Source organism: Odocoileus virginianus, chromosome 2, assembly GCF_023699985.2.
Source record: "Odocoileus virginianus isolate 20LAN1187 ecotype Illinois chromosome 2, Ovbor_1.2, whole genome shotgun sequence".
In the NCBI taxonomy this organism is placed as follows: Eukaryota; Metazoa; Chordata; class Mammalia; order Artiodactyla; family Cervidae; genus Odocoileus; species Odocoileus virginianus.
In genome coordinates this window covers 95,836,975-95,858,628 of record NC_069675.1, presented here as the reverse complement: position 1 = coordinate 95,858,628, position 21,654 = coordinate 95,836,975, and the positions used below count along the sequence as shown (strand labels likewise).

General features: G+C 57.1%; 1 protein-coding gene across 1 annotated transcript in view; it reads right to left on the bottom strand.

Annotated features, from left to right (window-relative positions):
* The window catches only part of HMCN2 (hemicentin 2), a 175,131-nt gene that overhangs the window by 76,132 nt on the left and 77,345 nt on the right, over positions 1-21,654 (bottom strand). Inside the window, exons 23-34 of the mRNA XM_070454654.1 lie at positions 18,412-18,539; positions 15,779-16,033; positions 15,004-15,090; positions 10,286-10,480; positions 9,208-9,338; positions 8,724-8,871; positions 8,200-8,326; positions 5,775-5,929; positions 4,519-4,797; positions 2,557-2,838; positions 1,771-1,879; positions 1,376-1,545 (exon numbers count right to left, since the gene is read on the bottom strand). Of these exons, the coding sequence (XP_070310755.1) occupies positions 1,376-1,545; positions 1,771-1,879; positions 2,557-2,838; positions 4,519-4,797; positions 5,775-5,929; positions 8,200-8,326; positions 8,724-8,871; positions 9,208-9,338; positions 10,286-10,480; positions 15,004-15,090; positions 15,779-16,033; positions 18,412-18,539 (2,066 nt within the window). The remainder of the gene's footprint in view (positions 1-1,375; positions 1,546-1,770; positions 1,880-2,556; positions 2,839-4,518; positions 4,798-5,774; positions 5,930-8,199; positions 8,327-8,723; positions 8,872-9,207; positions 9,339-10,285; positions 10,481-15,003; positions 15,091-15,778; positions 16,034-18,411; positions 18,540-21,654) is intronic.

The following is a 21,654-nucleotide window of genomic DNA, read 5'->3' as shown; positions in this document are numbered from 1 at the left end:
CAGACACCTGGCCTTGCGGGGAAGAGCACCAGGCTGGGAGCCAGCAGAACAGGTCTTTTCCTTTATAATTCTCCCATCCACCATCTGTCATCCACCCATCCATCATCTACCATCCATCATAGATCCATTCATCATCCATCCATCCACCCATCATCTACTATCCATCATCCATCATAGATCTATTCATCCATTCATCATCCATCCATTCATCCATCCATCCACCCATCATCTATCATCCATTCATCCATCATTCATCATCCATCCATCATCCATCCATCAACCATCCATCTATTCATCCATCAACCATCCATCCATCATCCCATCTATCCAACCATACATCATCCATCCATCCATTAATCATCCATTCTTCCTCTATTCATCCATCATTCATCAACCGTCCATCCACAATCCACCATCCATCCATCTACCATCTATCTATCCATCATCCATCCATTCATTCATCCTTCATCCACCCATAAACTGTCACCCGTCCACCCATCCACCATCCATCCATCCATCATCCATCCATTTATTCATCCATTCATCCATCATTCATCATCCATCCATCCATCAACCATCCATCCACCCATCATCTATCATCAATCATCCATCCATTATTCATCATCCATCCATCTACCATCTATCCCATCATCCACCCATCCATTCATCCATCGTCCATCCATCCATAAACCATCATTCATCCATCAATTCATCATCCATCCATCCATCCATCCATCCATCCATCCACCACCCACCCATCATCCATCATCCATCCATATGTGCCCTGTGCCCCTCACTGCACTAGGCACAGAGACACAGCAGAGAAAGCTCTGTGCTGCCCCCAGAGCTCCCAAGCTGGGCTGGAGAGAAGAACAACCAAACAAGCAATTCCAGTACAATAGGTGGGGGTGCTATGGTCATGAAGTGCAGATTGTAACCATGTTGGAATCAAGGAGGGCTTCCTGGAGGAAAGGGTGTTTTGCGACAGATCTAAAAGATAGAGAGGAGGTAAGCAAGCGAAGAAGACTGTTCCAGGCCGAGGAAACAGCATTTGCAGGCTTGAGGTAAGAAAGCCAATTTATTTAAAGAGTTGAATGAAGTTCGGTGTGATCAGTATAAAGAGAGCAAATGGGATAGGAGAGGCTGGGGAGAGGATCGTGGGTCTGTGGACTGGGGAGACATCAAGCGTAGTGAGAAGCTGAGACCCCGCTCACGTCTGTGTCTCTTTGGTGAGCTGGGGAGTCCAGCCCAGAAATGCCGTCCTGAGAAGACCAGCTGCCTACCCTGCCCAAGTCTTCGAGGCCTGCCAAAGGCGCAGAGGACCTTGGCCCTCTGGCTTCACCCACCCCGGCCCTGGAACCCCAGGCCCACTCACCATGCACAAAGAGCTCCACCTCGGCCCCGGCCGTACCGGCCTCATTGGTGGCCTGGCAAGCAAAGAGACCCGCGTGGCCCAGCTCCACGCGGTCGATGTGCAGCGTGGTCCCTGGCAAGGCCACCCACACCCCGGGCAGCTCCTCGGCCGGGCGGCCATTCTGCAGCCACCTAGAGCGTGGCGGGGAGGGGAACAGGTCAGTCTAGGCCAGGGCAGGCAGGGGCGACGGGACAGGCCAAGAGGTCAGGCACATCTCTCTCCTGCTCTCACGCCCCTGGCTCCGTGGCTTCCTTCAAACTTCTGGGAGGTGGAGTATCTCCCAGTCCCACCCCTCCAAGCATGCTCTTTGCCCACTCCCATCCCCCCTGTTCTGGCCTCCATCACCCCATACGCACTGGATCGTGGGCACTGGGAAGCCCGAAGCCTGGCAGGGAAGGTCCAGGGACTGTCCCACGAGGGTGGTCACCTGGCCCAAGCCTTCAGCCACCAGGAGCTGCGGGGCAACTGCAGACAGGAGTCACCACTGGGTATTTGGAGTTGAGAAAGTGCCGGCCTCCAGCCCTCCCAAGCCCCTGTGCCGCCGGAGGAAGGCCCAAGCTCCACCTCCCCCTTCAAGTCTCCCTGTAAGTGGCCCCTCCCCCAGGAGGCCTTCCAGGACCACCCAAGTTCGGCCTCCCCACCAGAGTGGTCTGTTTATTCAGCATCTGTCTTCTCCCCAGACCCAGGGCTCAGGAGTCTCGTCTGCCTGCTCCCTGACTTATCTCGGAGTCAGTGGTGGGAAGAAGCAGGCAAAAGCCCCGCCCACCTGTCCTGGGACCGGCGCCCACCACCCAGCTTTGGGCCTCAGAGAGTTAGTTCCCCATTGAGCTCCCATTGACCAGGAGCATCTCCTGGAAGACAGATGTCCTCCTTCCAGGGGTGGTGTCCTCCGCCCAGGGGTCCTCCACCGCCAGCTAGGTGGTGACCTGGCCCAGAGTCCTGGGAGGGAACAGGGACCCTTGAACCTGGGAGTTAACCCCGTCCACCCGGTAGCTTCAAAGGGCCCCCGCCCAGGTCACAGTGCCCTCATGTGTCTCAGGCACTGGTCACTTCTCCCCCAGCTTCCACCCGCTCCGCACACAGCCGGAGTGCGAGGAGGGGCCCCAGGCCCAGTGACGCGGGGGGGGCAGGCCTGGGCTCACCCTGCACCTCCACGGAGTAATGCAGCACAGCCTCCCCCGCGGGGCTGCTGGCCACGCAGCTATACAGGCCTCCGGACGCCTCCCCCAGGCTCTCCAGGCTCAGCACGCTGCCGCCCGCCTCCAGCCACGTCCCGTTGCTCTCCACCACGGGCAGCCCCGCGTGGTACCAGGAGACGGTGGGGGGTGGGTAGCCTCTGGCCACACACTCGAGGGTCAAGGGCCTCCCGGCCACGGCCTTCACCACTCGAGGTCCTTCGCCAGTGCCCTCGATGGTGGGTGGGACTAGGAGAGATGGAGGCGGGGGGCTGTTCAGGGGCCAGCAGCCCAGTTAAGCCCCTCCCTGACCCCACCCCGTGTGAGATGCCTCCTCCCTGCTCCGCTAGCTGGAAGCCCTGTTCAGACCTCACCTCCTCCTCTGAGCCTCCCCCAAACCCCTAGCTGGAAGCACCCTCTCCATCCTCTGTCCCTAGGTGGCACCCCCCATTGCCCCCTACTCTGCCTGCATCTTCTCTCCATGCCTTGCTCCCCCCATGAGCTCATCTTCCACAGAACGCTCGTCTCTGCGTATCCCCAGTAGGGCATATCCACTGAACCCCAGATGATGAGCTCCCTCGGGCCCAAGACCAAAGCTTCTGCTCCTATTGGTCCCCTTTCTGGTCCAAGGAAGTGAGCCGACCCTAGTCCAGATGACCCAGCTTGTGGGGGCTCCTAACTCAGCCAGGGATGGCCAAGTGGGTAGCCAGGGAGGGGGGCTCCTCTCTTCCCACTGGGGAGGGCCCCCCAAGTTGCTAAGCCCATGGAGCTGTTGCTAGGAGACATGAGGCAAAAAGAGACTAGGATGGGCTTCTCAGCCTCACGGGGGTCACAAGCCCCACTGTAAACATAATGAAAATACACGTGCATTTTCCGTCCACTTCCAGGAGGTCCTCAGACCCCTGAGCTGGCAGCTGGGCTCACTCTCAGAGGGGCCCACAGAACCCAGACACCCAGCTTCCCTTTGGGGTTCCCAGGGCTCCAGCACCCAAGCTGTGGGTGTCTTTGGGGACCAGAACTCCAGAGCTGACCCTTCGAGAGGAACCAGAAGGTCCCCACTGGCCCGCATTCTGTCCTCTCGGACTTCGCCTGCTCGGACCCACCCCTGCCATCGACACAGACCCTGTCCTGTGAGTTCTCTGCATGCCCTCAGAGCCAAGACCCTTCATGCAGGCCAACGCCCAGGTTAACAGCACATCATCTACGGTCAGGGCTTCTCTGGGGGCTCAGACAGTAAATGATCTGCCTGCAATGTGGGAGACCAGGGTTCAGTCCCTGGGTCGGGAAGATCCCCTGAAGGAGGAAATGGCCAGGCACTCCAGTATCTTGCCTGGAAAATCCCATGGACAGAGGAGCCTGGTGAGCCACAGGGTCGCAAACAGTCAGACCCGACTGAATGGCTAACGCTTTCACTTTATCTATAGTCAGACCCTCTAGGTGTGAACCAGGTCCTCTCACCTCCTAGTGGGGTGACCTGGGTCAGTCCCAGAGCCCATCAGACTCACCCTTGAGTGGGAGGACCAGGGCCCTAGTCCCTGAGATGAAATTAGCTGTTGCTATGATGAGGCCCAGGGGGTCCAGGCCACAGTAAGTGATTAATCAAGAGCAGTTAGTTATTAGTGGTGGTCTTGGGGGTCTGGGTGCAAGTTTCTGAAAAGCCCTAAACCATAACGGGAGACCTGGCTTCTCCACTGGGCTCTCCCTGGGCCCCCAAGACAGACCCATCTCCTGGCCTTAGTTTCCTCTCTGGCCAGGGGAGGCTGGATGGGATGACCCTTCTCCCGGGGGTAACTCTTCAATCTCATTATCTTGGGCCTCTGGCCGCTCCCCTCACCACCTTTGGAGCCAGACGGAGACCACCGTGGTGCAGGGTCCTCCTCCGCTCACCCCAGCGGACCCTTGCTCCTGCCACGCCCCCGGGCCACTCACCGTAAACCTCCAGCCGGGTGGTCTTCTCCACGACCCCCACGGCGTTGCTGGCCTTGCAGCTGTAGGTGCCAGCGTCCGAGCCCTGGGCCCGCTCCAGCTGCAGCTGCCGGCCGCCTCTGGTGTAGATCACCCCAGCGCTGGGGACCAGGGGGTCCCCATCCTTGAACCAGGTGATGTCGGGCGTGGGCACCCCTCGTGCCTCGCACAGGAACCACACGGGGTGGCCCTCCATGACGGCCACCTCGCTCGTCTCATTGGAGCCCCAGATGGAGGGGGGTGCTGAAGACAGTGGGGGTGAGAGAAGGTCACAGGGAGCCTGCCCAGCGCCGAGGCGGCTGGCGTCCCGCCCCTTGCAGCCCCCAAGCCCCTGCCCGTGGGTCACAGCACCGCACCCGTCACAAGCTTCCACTGCAGGGGGCGGGGAGGGGCGGGGGACTCGGGGACAGACGGGAGAGGCCAGCTCGGGACGTGCTGACGTGGAAGGCGAGCCTGGCCATGGCAAGAGGTGCAGGAGGCAGGGCAGGGGCCGCGGGTCAGGTCTGGATGCCCCCACCCCACCCCCCGCCTCTAAGCGGCTGTATGACCTGGAGAGGTCGCTTCCTCTGGGGTTCAGCCTCCTCATCCGTAAAACGAGGGGCTGAACTGGATCAGGGGTCCCGCAGGGCAGGTCACACACCACGGGTGCTACCCAAGCGGACCCTCGGGACACACGGACATGCATCTCATAACAGAACAGTTATGCCCTTCCCTAATCTCCTTCCGGCCTGATTACGACAAAGGAAAAGGTAGCTTGGTGTGTCTGGCGTGACTGTGTTCTTAACCTTTCTAGCACTTTCTATTCTGCACTTTCTACCACATGCGGGCAGCTCATGCCTCAGGGTTTCCAGCATCCCTCTTTGGTGGCATTTGTTTTCACAGCTTCCTCCCACGAAGGCCAAGCAACCCTGGTTCCCACTTCCCTTTGAAATATCCAACATCCTTTTAGGTAACTGGGCTTCAGTGATTTGATATGATTTTAAGAAAGAAAAGTGATTTGATTTAAAGAAACGACCATCTGGAGTGTACCAAAGATAGAACTTGGAAAGCTCGGATGGGGACGACGGGATTTGGGGAATGTTTCAGATTCCCTCTGTCCGTCCCCTCCCAGTTTTACTGAACTGGGGGCGGACTCCTCAGAGACTCCCATTTCTGCCCTCACCCGCCCCACCCCATGCAGTGGGCAGCCCCTAGTGAGGATGGGAAGAGGCTGGGCTCACAGTAGATTCTGAGCTGAAAGTCCTTGGTCTGCTGGCCGGCTGGGCTGAAGGCCACACACTGGTACCAGCCCTCATCTCCCAGGTGACTGTTGGTGATTCTGAGAACCTGGCCATCCTCCTGAAGCTGGATGTGGGGCTCTCCCAGAAAGACAGGTCTGGAAAAAGATGGTTGAGAGAAGTAAGGCCAAGGCGCTAGCAGGGGCGGGCTGCACAGAGGGGGCCTGATGCTTGGGAAAAGGAAGACTGGAAAACTCACAGTCGCTGAGAAGTACCAACAACCCAAGTGCCCATCAATGGATAAATGGATAAACAAAATGTGGTCCTTCCCTACAATGGAATATTATTCAGCGTTAAAAGGAATGAGGTGGCGTGGTTGTTCAAAATTCTCCAAGCCAGTCTTCAGCAATACGAGAACCGTGAACTTCCAGATGTTCAAGCTGGTTTTAGAAAAGGCAGAGGAACCAGAGATCAAATTGCCAACATCCGCTGGATCATCAAAAAAGCAGGAGAGCTCCAGAAAAACATCTATTTCTGCTTTATTGACTATGCCAAAACCTTCGATTGTGTGGATCACAATAAACTGTGGAAAATTCTAAAAGAGATGGGAATTCCAGAACACCTGACCCACCTCTTGAGAAACCTGTTTGCAGGTCAGGAAGCAACAGTTAGAATTGGACATGGAACAACAGACTGGTTCCAAATAGGAAAAGGAGTACTTCAAGGCTGTATATTGTCACCCTGCTCATTTAACTTATATGCAGAATACATCATGAGAAATGCTGAGCTGGAAGAAGCACAAGCTGGAATCAAGATTGCCGGGAGAAATATCAATAACCTCAGACATGCAGATGACACCACCCTTATGGCAGAAAGTGAAGAAGAATTAAAAGCCTCTTGATGAAAGTGAAAGAGGACAGTGAAAAAGTTGGCTTAAAGCTCAACATTCAGAAAACTAAGATCATGGCATCTGGTCCCATCACTTAATGGGAAATAGATGGGAAAACAGTGGAAACAGTGTCAGACTTTATTTTTCTGGGCTCCAAAATCACTGCAGATGGTGATTGCAGCCATGAAATTAAAAGACACTTACTCCTTGGAAGGAAAGTTATGACCAAACTAGATAGCATATTAAAAAGCAGAGACATTATTTTGCAAACAAAGGTCTGTCTAGTCAAGGCTATCGTTCTTTCAGCGGTCATATATGGATGTGAGAGTTGGACTACAAAGAAAGCTGAGCGCTGAAGAATTGATGCTTTCCAACTGTGGTGTTGGAGAAGACTCTTGTGAGTCCCTTGGACTGCAAGGAGCTCCAACCAGTCCATCCTAAAAGAAATCAGTCCTGGGTTTTCATTGGAAGGACTGATGCTGAAGCTGAAACTCCAATACTTTGGCCACCTCATGAGAAGAGTTGACTCATTAGAAAAGACCCTGATGCTGGGAGGGATTCGGGGCAGGAGGAGAAGGAGATGACAGAGGGTGAGATGGCTGGATGGCATCACCGACTCAATAGACATGAGTTTGAGTAAACTCCGGGAGTTGGTGATGGACAGGGAGGCCTGGTGTGCCATGATTCGTGGGGTCGCAAAGAGTCGGACACGACTGAGCGACTGAACTGAACTGAACTGAGTGTGGTTGTAGCGTGAAGGAACTTCAAAAGCTGTGTGCTAAGGGCAAGAAGCCAGTCGTGAAAAGTCATACACATACTGTATGACTGCAAGAAAGTAATACAAAATAGAGGGAAGTCCGTAGAGACAGAAAGCAGGTTAGTGGTTGCCAGGAGCTGGGGGCGAGGGAGGATCAGAGGAGTGACTGCTCATGGGTGTGGGGTCTCTTTCGGGGGTAATGAAATATTCTGGAACTAGATAGAGCTGACGGACTGCAAGCCTATGGATGTACCACTCACACCAAATTGTGCACTTCAGAATGGTGAAGTGAAAGTAAAGTGAAAGTCGCTCAGTCGTATCAGACTCTTTGCAACTCCACGGACTATACAGTCCATGGGATACTCCAGGCCAGAATACTGCAGTGGGTAGCCTTTGCCTTTTCCAGGGGATCTTTCCAACTCAGGGATTGAACCCAGATCTCCTGCATTGCAGGTGGATTCTTTACCAGCTGAGCCACTTGGGAAGCAATGGTAAGCTTCCATTTCAGAATGGTAAACATCATATGAATACCTAAAAAATTTTTAAAAACCTTTAAAAATATTTTTGAAAAATTTTAAAAATAAAAGGAAGGCTGGCCGAGTAATGAGAAGACTCTGCCCATGGAAAACAGGGTCTCACCTGGGTGATCTCTGCCTGGGCCCTGGGTGGCTCACACAACGCCCATCAAAACCCATCCCTGCAGAGTTCACCTCCCCAGAGGACCCCCCTCAACACACACACACACTCCACCTGGCCCATGCTACCTGCCAGGGGCCACTCACCGCCCGTCCTTGGTCCATTCCACCTGGGGTGTGGGGACCCCTGAGGTCCGGCACTCCAGCTCCACCCCTGTACCAGCCAGGCCCACCACCTTCTGGGCAGCCTCGGCTCCAAGCACCGCAGGTGGGACTAGCCGAGAAAGGGTTGGGAGGGTGTGGTGAAAAATCCTCAGCTCCTACAATCCCTGCCTGCCCAGGGCCTCTGCCTGCTCACCCTTCCCTTCTCCCGCCCGGCCCTCGTGGGAAGCTCCCCAAGCCCCTGGCCAAGCAGCCCCGGCCCTGTGCATCCTCTGCGCCTGCGCTGCTGTATTGTATCACATGGTCCAACAGCAGTGACACAGCTCCCGGCCCGCTTGTCTAATGTCCGCCCCACAGCTCCGTGAGGACAGAGACGCGGTCTGCCATGGGCCCCTCTGTGTCCCCAGCTCCCAGCGGGCAGTACCCCCCCCGCCACACACACACGCCCAAAAGGAGAGGGGTTGCAGGGCCAGAACCCCTGGGAACTGGGGTAGCTCCACCTCACTCACTGAGCACTAGCAGATCGAAGTCCCTCTGGGCGGTCCCGGCCTGGTTCTCGGCCCGGCAGGAATAGAGGCCAGAGTCGCTCTCCTGGATCCTGGGAAAGTGGAGGGCCCGGGCTCCATCCAGGAGGCGGTGGCCACCCGCGGCGGGGATCTGAGCAGAAGAGGCCCGAGGGAGTTGGTGGTAGGGGGGTGGTCTGGCCACCCCCTAGCTCCCGACAGCAGTGAGGAAACTGAGGCCCAGGGGGTTGGTTGGTGACTGGAACCCAGAATGGTTCTGTGCCCTCTCCACCATGCAGCCCTCCAGGCTTCCTTGTGGGACCACAGTGAAGGGACCCCCGTGGCCCTGAGCCCCCAGTGCATCCCTAAACACACCTGTCACCTTGCCACATCTCCCAGCCACATCTGGTAACCTGCAGGAACCCGTCCAGAAGGCCTGCACCCTGTCCATATCCCACCCGGGGCCCATCCAGCCCCGGGAGACACCCACCTGCCGCCCATCCTTGAGCCACGTGATCTCGGGGGCCGGGAAGCCGTTGGCGTCACACTCCAGCGTCAGGGACTGCCCGGCCATGCCCGACACGTTGGCCCTGCGCCCGTCCTCCCGGAGGCTGGGGGGCACTTGGGAGAAGGAGAAGCAGAGGAGCCGCCCCTCGGCAGGTCAGCCACGGCCAGGGACCCCTGAATCATTCAGGCCGTTCTTCCTGGCCTGGAGGGCAGCCCCGCCTCCCCCCTCTTCCCCAGCTTCTGGGCTTCCAGGACGCCCATTCCAGACTCTGACCGTCAGGAGCCATGTGGACCTGGGAATGGCCACGGCGGCCTCGCCCTGGGACCTCGCCCTGGTCGAGCCCAGGAACTCTACTCGCTCTGACATTCAGCTCTCCAAGATGCGGGAGCCATTGGTTCCATCCGGTTCTCCGCCCAAACGGTTGTCATGGTCACCAAGGACGGTGCCTGAGGGACCGCCCCCCCCCCACCCCCCCCCACGGAGTCAGAGTCTCTCTAGGTGCAGCCTGCGTGTGTCTTTGAAACAAACTGCCCAGACAAGTCATTACAGGGCAAGCGGGCGTGGCTGGTTACGGGGAGGCAGAAGGTGGTTCCATTAGGAACCCATGATTAAAGCGGCTTCTCTCACCCCCTCTGTGAGCCCGAGTTGAGGGAAGGGCTCCCCTCCCCCTGCACACAGCAGCCTGGATGAGAGGGCCGGGTACCAGGGAGACATGTGGGCAAGAGGGAAGAGGGAATATGAGCCTCAGGTAGCTTCAGCAGCTTTAGTGGGAGGTGGGCTTTGACCACTGGTGAGCATTCTAAAGGAGATTCACTCCTAGCCCATTTTAAAGCCATTTACAGAATTCCAGGGTCTCCTTACACTGTCTCCATGGGAGGCTCTCTGCACGAAGGAAGCACTCTCCCAACAACACCCTCAAGCCCTCCCTGACAGGCATCAGGGACAGAGGAGCAAGGACCTGTATACTCCTGGCATTGAGCTCTCGGGCCAGGGAGCTCACGTTGCCCCACCCTGGCACCCCAGGGTACCATCACCCCCCAGCTCTGGGGTCCCTACTCACCATGAACCAGCAGCTTGGCTCTCCTGGACGCGGAGCCCGCCTCATTGGTGGCCTGGCACTCGTAGTCTCCGCCGTCGGAGGGAGAGACGGAGGCCAGGAACAGAGAGCCTTCGTCCAGCACCGCCAGGCCGGGCCGGCCACGCAGCGGCTCGGACGACGGGCCCTTCCGCCACGTGACCTGCGGCTTGGGCGTCCCTGGCAGGGCACCGGCTCGTCAGCACCAACACCCTGTCTCCCTGGTCCACACCGCACTGCCCCTCCCCTCAACCTGGGTGCGAACATCACCGACCCTCCAGGAGGGGGTCGTCTCAGGCCCCTCCTGGTCCCCAGGCTGCCTGCAGGTGCCCACACACCCGGCCCCTCCCACCCAGGGCTGCGCGTCCATGCGGCCTCCCAGTGCCCCCAGAAGCCGGTTCCCTTCTCGGAGGACCCACCCCACCTGGAACTGCACCGTCACGGGCCCTCCCACCCCCTACCCCTGATCTGCGTCTTCCTTTGCCCCCTGCCTACAACTTCCTAATGTATGTAAGATGCACTTTTTTTTACACTATATATATTTTTTGGTTTATTATCTGTCTCCCCCCACAAGGTCCGGGGTCTCTGCTTTATGCCCCGCTGCAACCCCAGCCCTTGGCACCCAGCAGATGCTACAGGAAAGAAATCAGCTCTCTATGCTCAGCCTTGGTCTTGTCCCATTGGATCATCACATAAACGGTGGAGGCCCCGGCTCGGCCTGGCCTGCTCTGGCCTGGCCTGCTCTGGCCTGGCCACCTCTGAGGCACAAGGTGGGCACTGCTGGCCACACACCCCCACCCTGTGAGCGTCACGATCCCCCAGAATGCCCTTTTCCATCATCCCCCACGTTGCACTGTCCAGAGTTTGGCTCTGCCATCAGACTGTCGGCTCACAAGGCCTGGCACACAGTGGGTGCAGGATAAACAGCCGGGGCACACAGTAGGTCCTCAGATCAGTGTTGGAGGCATAACCCAGTCTTCCAAGCAGTGCACGTGCCCAGGAGGTGAGGCACCCAGTGGTCACAGCCGGGCTTCGGTCACGTGAGCCCCAGCTCTGCAGAGGCGCTGAGCGACCTCAGGACCAAAGGCAGCCCCTACCCACAGTCTTGCCCGCTGGGCCCTCACCTCCCTTCCTGCTTCCACCAGTGCCCAGGACGAGGGCAGCCTACAGCACCTCCGTCACCCTCATCAGGATCACAGTCATCGCCAAACACCGTCATCATGAACCACACCCCCACTTCATCTGCCCACTCCCCTGGCAGCTCGGGGCACTCTGTAAACACATTCTGCCTGTCTCACTTGCTCTCTTATCCTTGCTGTTGCAAGGAGGGGTGGGCCACCTCACTTAGGGGGAACGGCGGGAATGACCCCAAGAGGCGACACGTCCAGTTTCCCCTGGTGATTCAGTGGTTAAGAATCCACCCGCCAACGCAGGAGACACGGGTTCGATCCCTGCTCCGGGAAGACCGCACATGGCGCAGAGCAACAAAGGCCCATGCTCCGCAACAACAGAAGCCACTGCAGTGAGAAGCCCCCGAGCTGGGACCGGAGGGCAGTCCCTACTTGCTGCCACCAGAGAGAGCCGCACAGCAACAAAGACGCAGTGCAGCCAGAAAGGAATGATTAAATAAAAAAAGACGCGGCACATCCAAGGCAACCGAGGTGTTCAGGAGGCCCTGCCCGAGCAGCACCGACAAGCGCTGGGGAGTCTGCCCGCTGGCTGTCTCGGAAACGGAGGGACCACGGCCACCCACGCTCCCACGCTCCGTGATCTTTGAGCTACTTAATCCTCCATGTCTGTTTTCTCATAGGCTCCTCTGTCGTTTCCTCTGTGCCTGCCTAGGATGCTCATCCAGGTGACCCACGGCCGGGTCCTGCTCCCCAGAGTGGGGACATGTGTGTGAACACACACATACACCCCCACAAACACACACAAGCCCCTCCCAGCGCCTCATCTTCTCCAGAAGACCCCAGCCCATCCTCCTCCTCCTCCCCAGAGACCAGGACCTTGGAGCTGCTGGCCTGGAGGGGCATTGCGTTTTGAACCCTGGAACTTTTCCTTTTAAATGCAAATGGCGAACCCCTAAACAAGCTTTAACCACAGAACTCCACCGCTGCTCTGAATGAAGACTCCAGGGTCTCAGGGCTGTTGCTGAAAGTCACTCATCACTCCACTCCCATTTTAAGGGGGTTGAGAGAGGAGCGGCGATTGTCCCAAATTACCAGCAAGTTGGTGACCAGGCTCCTGGCCTCTGCCACAACCCGCAAGGAGGAGGCAGATGGTGCCATCCACTGCAGGGGACCAGGGCTCCCAGGGGACACACCCGGGTGCTCAGGGCTTTCTCCTTTCGCCCTCAGAGCCCAAGGTCGCATGGCTGAAATGAATGCCAGTCCCCAACAGATAGTCACCTGCTTGAAAGGGAGAAGGCCAAGGGCAGCTGGGGAGTCAGGGAGGGGACGTAGGCTGTTTTAATGAAGGAGACTTGGGTGATGCCGACCTGGCTGAAGTTAGGCCCAGAGGACGCCCTGGCTGACCAGAGATGATGCTGGGGTCGTAGGTGGCCGTGAGGCATCAGGGCAAGAGGCGGTGGTTGGTGGTCCCGCCTCCCACAGCCCACACTTGCTGTCTGTTGCTAAGTCATGTTTGACTCTTCAATCCCAAGGGCTGTAGCCCGCCAGACACCTCTGTCCATGGGAATTTTCCAGGCAAGAATACAGGAGTGGGTTACCATTTCCTTCTCCAGGGGATCTTCCCCACCCAGGGATTGAACCTGTATTTCCTCCATGGGTCTATATCGGGACTCCCTGTGCGAGAGCGACCGAAAATTTTTTATTTATTTTTTGGGGCTCCAAAATCACTGCAGATGGTGACTGCAGCCATGAAATTAAAAGACGCTTGCTCCTTGGAAGAAAAGGTATGATAAACCTAGACAGAATATTAAAAAGCAGAGACATTACTTTGCAAACAAAGGTCCATCTGGTCAAAGCTATGGTTTTTCCAGTGATCATGTATGGATGTGAGAGTTGGACTACAAAGAAAGCTGAGCGCTGAAGAATTGATGCTTTTGAACTGTGGTGTTGGAGAAGACTCTTGAGAGTCCCTTCGACTGCAAGGAGCTCCAACCAGTCCATCCTAAAGGAGATCAGTCCTGGGTGTTCATTGGAAGGACTGATGCTGAAGCTGAAACTCCAATACTTTGGCCACCTGATGTGAAGAACTGACTCATTTGAAAAGACCCTGATGCTGGGAAAGATTGAAGGCAGGAGGAGAAGGGGACAACAGAGGATGAGATGGTTGGATGGCATCACCGACTCCATGGACATGGGTTTGAGTAAACTCCAAGAGTTGGTGATGGACAAGGGAGGCCTGGCGTGCTGCAGTCCATGGGATGGCAGAGAGCAGGACCCGACTGAACTGAACTCTGCGAGCGTGCCCTAAACATTCCTTGCTGTTACCAGATACTAACACAAGGTGGCGGCCTGGTCAAGAGCGAGATGAGGGTCCGTTCAGGTGGTCGACGCCCAGGGCTCCAGTGGCGAATGCCTCTTTGCCACCCCATGAACTGTAGCCCACCAGGCTCCCCTGTCCATGGGATTCTCCCGGCAAGAATACTGGAGTGGGTTGCCTTGCCCTCCTCCAGGGATCTTCCTGACCCAGGGATCGAACCTGTCTCCTGCCCTCCAGCATGGCAGGCGGATTCTTTACCAGCTGAGCCACCAAGGAAGCCCATGGCTCCCACCTGCCTCCTACCTGCCCCTCCCCCCGCCCCTTTCCGAGGACTTCCCCAGGCCCCGAGCAACGAGGAAGTGCAGTGCCAACTGGAATCCACTTTCCTAGCTCCTGCCAGTCTTCCTGTAAGCTGCCACTTGCTCCCCGAACACCCAGACGCCTGCTCTCCAAGAGAACACTGTCCACGTACAGAGGAGACATTTAGGCCATCTTGGTCCAAAGCCAGAAGAAGCAACTTGGGCTGGCACCCACTGGGTGCCACTGGGAGGCTTCATGGATGGTAGAATCACTCCATGCATTCAACACGTTTCCCCAAGCCCCTCCTGTGTGCCAGGCACGGTGCTGGGACCTAGTACTCCCACAGTCCATGGCAGCCCTCTGGGGAAGAATGGGTGTGACCCCCACCGGACAGCCGAGAAAACTGAGGCTCGGAAAGGACATGTGACCTGCCCAGCACTGGGCAGTTGACCAGGGGTGGCGATCTTGACCCCGCACTGTGCTGTTGCCCCAGGAGGGCCCCCAAGGGACAGTTTGCCCAGAACCCTGTGGATCCATCCTCTGTGAGAGAGTCTGGGGCTGGGGGAGAGGCCGGAGCCACAAGCCCTGATCCCAGGACCCTGGTGCCTTCCTCGGCCCCAGGTGTTACGCTCCCTGGCACAGAGGGACTCGGGGCTTAACAGGTACTCAGAGCTAGGGGTTAAAGCATATTATACTCCGTGAGTCATCTTCCAGCTGTGTGACCTCAGGCAAGCTGCTTAACCTCTCTGAGCCTAAATTGCCCCTAGTGAAAAAGAGCTAATGCTAACACCCATCCTGTAGGGTTGTGGATGGGATGAAGTGCTTGGCATGGCAGGTGGAAGTGGGGACCCCATAACCCTCCATACCCATGGGCACTGCCCACAGTGAGTGACCCAGGGTGCTGGAACATGGGTGGATTTTCTCCCCCGCCTGGCCCACCCAGGGCCCAGCCTCACCTCTGGCAGGGCACGGCAGGCTGGCGTTCTCTCCTGCTACCCTCTCCAGCAGGCCGCTGGTCTCATCGGTCCCCCAGTGCGGTGGCTCTGGTGGGAGGTGATGTGGCCACACTCACACCCCCAAACCCAAAGCCTGGCACTTCCCCCAGGAGCCCAGGGCCTTGGGGGGAGGGAGCATTTCCTTCAGAGCCTCAGTTGGAATAAGGGGGGCAAGCCCTGCACCCCAGCCCTCAGCCTCAGGGCCAGAGGCATCAGCTCACCCCCCGCCCAGGGTGGTCCATGGAACAGCCTCTAGGGCCACGAGCAAACCCCCCAGGCTCGGGGGCTAAGCTCGGGCATCCGGCCCCTCCAGCAGCAGCTTTCTGCATGCGTGTGTTTCAGATTCATCAGAGGGAACAGGCTAACACCAGGGATCCAGAACTTTCTATGCACCAGACACTTCACACGCATTCTCGCACTGACCCCTCACATATTATTGGACACATTTTATGGGGTCAGAGAATGTAAATGACTGGCTGATGGCTGTCCAGCTGGAAAGTGGGAGAAGCTGGCCCCAGGCCCAGGCGTCTGCTCTTCAATCAGCAACCCTAGGGCGCCTGCAGCCCACCCCGGGGAAGGAACCCCGCCCCCGCAACCCGGGGCGGGCGAGAGCTGCCTGATGCGGCCTCAGGTCTGGGGGGAAGAAGGAGTTCAGCAGCTCAGAAGCCCAGGCAGCTGCAGGGGGCTGCAGAAGATGGGGGGGGCCGGGGAGCTCTGGGGTTCGGGGACCACTCACCCAGCACCCTGAGATCCAGCTCCCAGGCGTCCACCCCGGCGCTGCTGGACGCCTCGCAGCGGTATGTCCCAGCATGGGAGGTTTGGATGGCTGTGAAGTGGATGGAGCCCTCAGGCCCCTCGCCCCGCAGGGCCACCCCATCCTTGGACCAGGTCACCCGGGGCTCCGGGTTGCCCTCGGCCACGCAGTTCAGGTCCACGGCTTCTCCCACCAGCACCTTCAGGACCCGTGGGCCCGGCTGCACCTGCGGGGGCACTGACAGGGCCATGGGGAGGGGAGTCAGGGCAGGGGCGCGGGCTGCGGGGAGGGGATGCCGGGCCCAGACACCCAGGGCAGGCCCGGCCTGCTCAGGGCTCCCCGCATCCTGGACGTCAGCAACCTGAAGGGCGCAGAGGGTGATCTGAGGCCTACCGTTCCTGGTTTTTTGGGAAATGACATCAGGCCACCTTGTGTGGACCACCCCCCAAGCATGAGTGCCATCACTCTTTCCCCTGAACAACCGTGCTCTCACCAAAGCATCGCTCCTCCACGCTGGGCTTACTTCCCCACCCCTGGGCTTGCCCCCAGCACCATGTGAGAATCACCAGCTCAGTGTGGTATGGGGACACCGAGGCCCAGGGCGCAGCAGGCACGAGCGGGGGCTTCAAGTCCTAGGCCTGCCCCTCGAGGTCACAGGGCCCTGCATTGGCCGGGGCCTCAGTTTCTCCTCCTCGCAAAGTTGCCCCAGGTGCAACAGGACATGGCATCAGAGCAGCCAGCAAGGAGCCTGGTCCACAGTGGTGCCTAAAACATAGCAGCTTAGACCCACTCTCGGGGTTCCCAGCTCGCTCTTTTCCTTTCCCTGGGGTGGGGTGGGGTGGGGATGAGGTAGATGATGGGTTTCATTTTCTCCACATTTTCTGTTTTCAAGTCACTTCCCCATCCTCCTTCCCAGTTGGTCCCTCCCACGGGTGGGTGATGTCATGCCCATTTTGCAGATGAAGAAACTGAGGCTCAGAAAGGTTATGTGACTTGACCAGAGTCTTCAACTCCATATCTGCTCACAGGAGCTGGATCAGCCCCAAACCTGGGGCTGGATGAGCAGGAATGCAAGAGGTTTCCATGCAGCCAGACTGGGTGAGTCTGGGAGAATTCTCAGAGACTTGGAATAATGTCCTGGGCCCTCAGGGGAAGTTGAGGACACCCACTCCCTTCCCAGCTTCAGAAGAGGAGCCTGAAGATAAGACCATCCATGAGAGCTGGCCCCTGGGCAGAGTTTGGCTCCCCCAAACCCAGCCCAGAGCCTTGCTGTCCAGAAGCACAAGGGTGGACAGGGTGCCCACCACCCCGCTGAAAACACTAACAGTTTCCACTGTGCTGAGTACCTGAAGTCATCAGTACCCTTACTGTGGGATAGGCGTTATTGCCTCTACTTTGTAGATGAGGAATCCAAGGCTCAGAGAGTCCAAGCAGCTGGCCTAAGGTCACACAGCCAGTCGGCAGCAGAGTCAGCACTCAAGCCCAGCTCTGTTCATCCTCCCGCCCCCCGCTTCCCTGCTCCTCTCCTGAGCTGTGCTATGTTTAGTCGCCCAGTTGTGTCTGGCTCTGTGCGACCCCACGGACTGTAGCCCGCCAGGCTCCTCTGTCCATGGGATTTCTCCAGGCAAGAATAATGGAATGGGTTGCCATGCCCTCCTCCAGGGGATCTTCCCAAAGCAGGGATTGAACCCAGGTCTCCCGCACTGCAGGTGGGTTCTTTAACATCCAAATCACCTTCTCTCATACGCTCATGTGAACACACAGCGAAGCTTTGAGCCCCTACCTCTCTGAACCTCAGTCTGTCCACCTGTAAAATGGGTAGTTAAGCCTAGAGCAGGGATTGGCTCTTTCTGGAAAGGGCCAGAGAGTAAATATCTTAGGCTCTGCAGGCCAGATGGTCTCTGTCTCAGCTACTAACTTTGCCATTTCAGTGTGAAGGCAGCCACAGACGCTATGTAACCAAACGTGTGTGGAGGCGCGCCAGTGAAGCTTGTATTAATGGACACTGAAGAACTGAGCTTCATATAATTTTCATATGTCACATTATTTGTCTTTTCTTCCCCAATCATTAGAAAACGCAGACATCATTCTTCACTTGTGGGCCAAATGAGAACGGCGTGTAGGCGAGAAGTGGCTAAGGGCTGTGGTTGGTGGACCCGGGTCTCAGATGACTCACTGGGGCTCTTGGAGGTGGCAGGCTCCCCGCCTCACTGGTGGAGTGACTCCACTGCGTGGCTTCTGTGAATTGGACCTGGACCACCCAGGTGAACGCCCACTCCTGGGCCCCCACCTGGGCTGGGACCCAGAATACCCTATGTGGGTTGCCCTCCCAAACCCTAAGTCCCTGCCGCCTTGGAGTCCCACCCTCGGTTCTCAGGGGGAGCTCTAACAGCCTGTCTGAGCTCAACCAAGGGGTACAGGAGAGGGGAGGAAAAGGGGTGGGGAGAAGGAGAGACAAGACTTGGAAAAGGAAATAGGGTAGATGGAGCACACGCTGGAAGGCCATGAAAAGGTGACAGAGCCTGGCATGGGGATGGGGAGGAACACCAAAAGGCCTGAGAGAGGTGGGGGCAGGGGCCACGTGGGGAGACAGAGGCTGCCAGCCAGGGCCCTACCTTGCACCCTGAGGATGTAGTACTGAGTAGCGGATCCGGCAGGGTTACTGGCTGTGCATTCATAGAGGCCACTGTCACTGACCTGGGCCTGGGCCAGATGCAGGGAGCCCAGCAGGAGGAGGTGATGCCTGAGGAAATGAGGGACACTGGTGAGACCCCAACCAACCCCACATCTGCTGGCAAGGTCTCAGGACCCAACTTGAACCAGCTGCCTCCTCCAGGAAGCCTGCCAGGACTGAGGCAGTATCCACCACCCACCTTTCACTGCCCCCCGTGCCCTGCTTCCAGTTCCCCAAACCACCAGGCCAAGGCCAGGTCCACTCCAACTGGTGTAAGAGACAAAGAACACTAAGCTAGGAGTCCGCTGGCTGGGTTTGACTTTGAACTCCAATTTTGAGCTGGGTAAAGCAAGTCTCTTCATCTCTTGGAACCTCTGTTTCCTCATCTGTAAAATGGGTACATTAAGGAGTGCTGTGACTGGGGCTGGGGACAGATTCCACGTGGGCTCAGTCCACGGCCCAGCACCTGGTCTCCAGCAACCCCTCCTTTTCTAATGCACACACCTACGATCCCTCAACCCTGTCCTGAGAGGTGGAGGCGAGGCCTCACCTGGAGGACCCCTGGCTTCCAGGGAGAAGCTGCAGGCCAGAGGCCCTCTGCGTCTTGGGGTCAGATTCACCCAGACTACGAACACAGTGTTTTTTGGTGTCCAGCTGTCCGGCGCTGTGCTGGGCTCTCGGGAGGAAGCTGTGAGGTTCCCCCATCACTGCCCTCCCCACTCCAGCCCACCTGCTGAAGTCACCTGGCCCCCAGCCCACAGAGATCTGGGACCCTCAGCCAGGCTCCCGCAGCTGGACTGAACCCCAGGGGATCCCCGCAGACATGATATCACTGGCCCATATGTGCTGGCTCCGTGTAGCCCCTGCCCCCATAGAACTGGGAGGGCAGCTGCAGCCCCTGGCCCCAGCCGGCCCCGAGAACAAGCAGCCAGCATAGCGGTGGGGGACCCCAAAGGGCCAGTCCCTCCCCCGCCTGTGCTCATCAGGGTCCAGCTGAGCGCCGATCCCGGTCCCCACTCCCCTCTCATTGAGTCTCAGATTCTCCCTATGCAAAACAAGGATGACAGCAGTCCCCCATTTACTAAGCAGCTTCAAGCGAAGTACTGGGCATACACTTATCCACCAGGTCGATATTGTTGGCAATTCACTTTCTGTGCAATCTCGGGCCACTAGCTTTGCCCTGTGGGTCTTCTGTCTCCCCATCTGTAAAGTGGGGTTGTAATCCCCTCCTCTAGTTTGCCCTGAACGTCCAGTGGGTACCTGGGCCAAGTCCTCTGAGGACAGCTGGGAGTGATACACCAGCTGGCGGTCTCTAGAGCCCAGGCACCGGGCTGGGGCCAGCTGGCTCCGACCCTGTTCTGCCCCGTGCCTGCTGTGTGACGTTGGTTAAGTCACTCAGCCTTTCTGTGCGTTGGTTGGCTCCTTTGCAGGGCAGGGGGAAATAAGACAGAAGTGGTGCTTCTTCCTCATGGGGTTGTCCAGAGAACTGAAAGATCTAATTCACAACACAGTGCCTAGAACAGTGTGAATGTGTGCTAGGTCGCTCAGTCATGTCCCACTCTTGGCGACCCCATGGACTGCAGCCTGCCAGGTTCCTTTGTTCTTGGAATTTCCCAGCAAGAATACTGGAGTGGGTAGTCATTCCCTTCTCCAGGGGATCTTCCAGACCCAAGAACAGAGACACACTCAATGAAGGTCAGCTGTTACCATGGTGACAACGGTGCATCCATTACAACATACAACATAATTTTGCATTGTTTAAAACTCATATAAATGGCAAAGTGTATATGTATGTGGGTCCAATTCACTCATTTTTCACTGTTGCATAGTAGTCCTCTGTGTGAATTTACCACACTTGGTTAATTAGCTCTCCTTTTGGTGTACATTTAAACATCTAGATTTCTTCCCTTTCCTCCAGCCCTTTTTTCCTTCCTTGGTTCTTTCTCTCGCCGCCAGAGTTCTCTGCACACTGACACATGCGTGCCCAGGCACAGAAGCTGGCCCCCTGGGCCCCACATGGGCGCGCGCCATCCGCTCTCACAGAGGCCATCACTCACTGCTGCAGGGCAGGGCTTCTCATCAGAATGTTCCAGCCACATGTGAAACATACACATTCCCAGGCCCCAGCCAGATTTGGGGGGCGGAGGCTGGAATCAGGGTTGTACCAAGACCCTCTGAGGTCCACCTCTTGGGAGCATTGACCCAGGACACAGGGAAGCGCCCCTGCCCCCCAAAAGTGACCCAGAGGAGCAGACGGGAGCCGGGCTTTGACAGCAAGTGCCATCACCCCCGCCCATGACCTCTGGGCCAAGGACTCCCTCTCCCCGAGTCTCAGTATCCTCCCCTGGGGTCACAGGATACAGCACATATGAAGTGACATGACGCACACAAAGTCCATGGTCCCTGGGACATAGGAAGTGCTCCATACACGATCCTGCTGTTAGTAAAAAACCCACCCCCAGTGTGTCCATGTGCTCGCTCCCAGCCCCCAACCAGTAGGTCCCTTAGTCTTCCAAAGTGGAAGAAAAGGGAGTGAAAACACCACCCAGATGTCTGTCTGTCCCAGTGACAAGTAAGCATTTCCTCTGTGCGGCTTTTTCTCATCCACTGTGATCGTGGTTTTGTTTTTTTTTTTAATTAGGTTAAATGATGTCAACATCCAACAGCATGAGCCAAATCAGTGTGAGGCTGAAACATACACACTTAATCACACTTGGGGCGGTGACATGGCTCCCTCGGGGACTTTGCTGCGAACGTCAACTAGCCAAGCAGGAGCCCCTGGGTCAGTGGAAAGATGTCTAGGCTGAGCACCAGAGTTCTGGATCCAAGGTCCCATTCTGCTCTAGACATGCTGTGCAACCTCAGACAGGGCAGACAACGTCTCTGAGCCCCAATGTCTCCATATTTGAAAAGGCAGCTCTGGACTCCTTTTATCTCAGAGGTTGCCTTCTAGTTCTGAGAACTTTAGAGACTAAAGGACCTCTTGCTCCCTCCCTCACCAAGCCCTTAAAAGGATAGGAAGTCGGAGCTTCTGGGAGAAAAAAAAAAAAATAATGAAAGAAATTTCCAAAAGTGGAAACAATTCTCAACAATAAAAGAGGCCTCTTGTCTTTCTCATGATGAGCCCCAGGTCATTTCCTAGAAAGGGAAGGCTGCTCGCTATGTCACAGAGGAGGAGATGGAG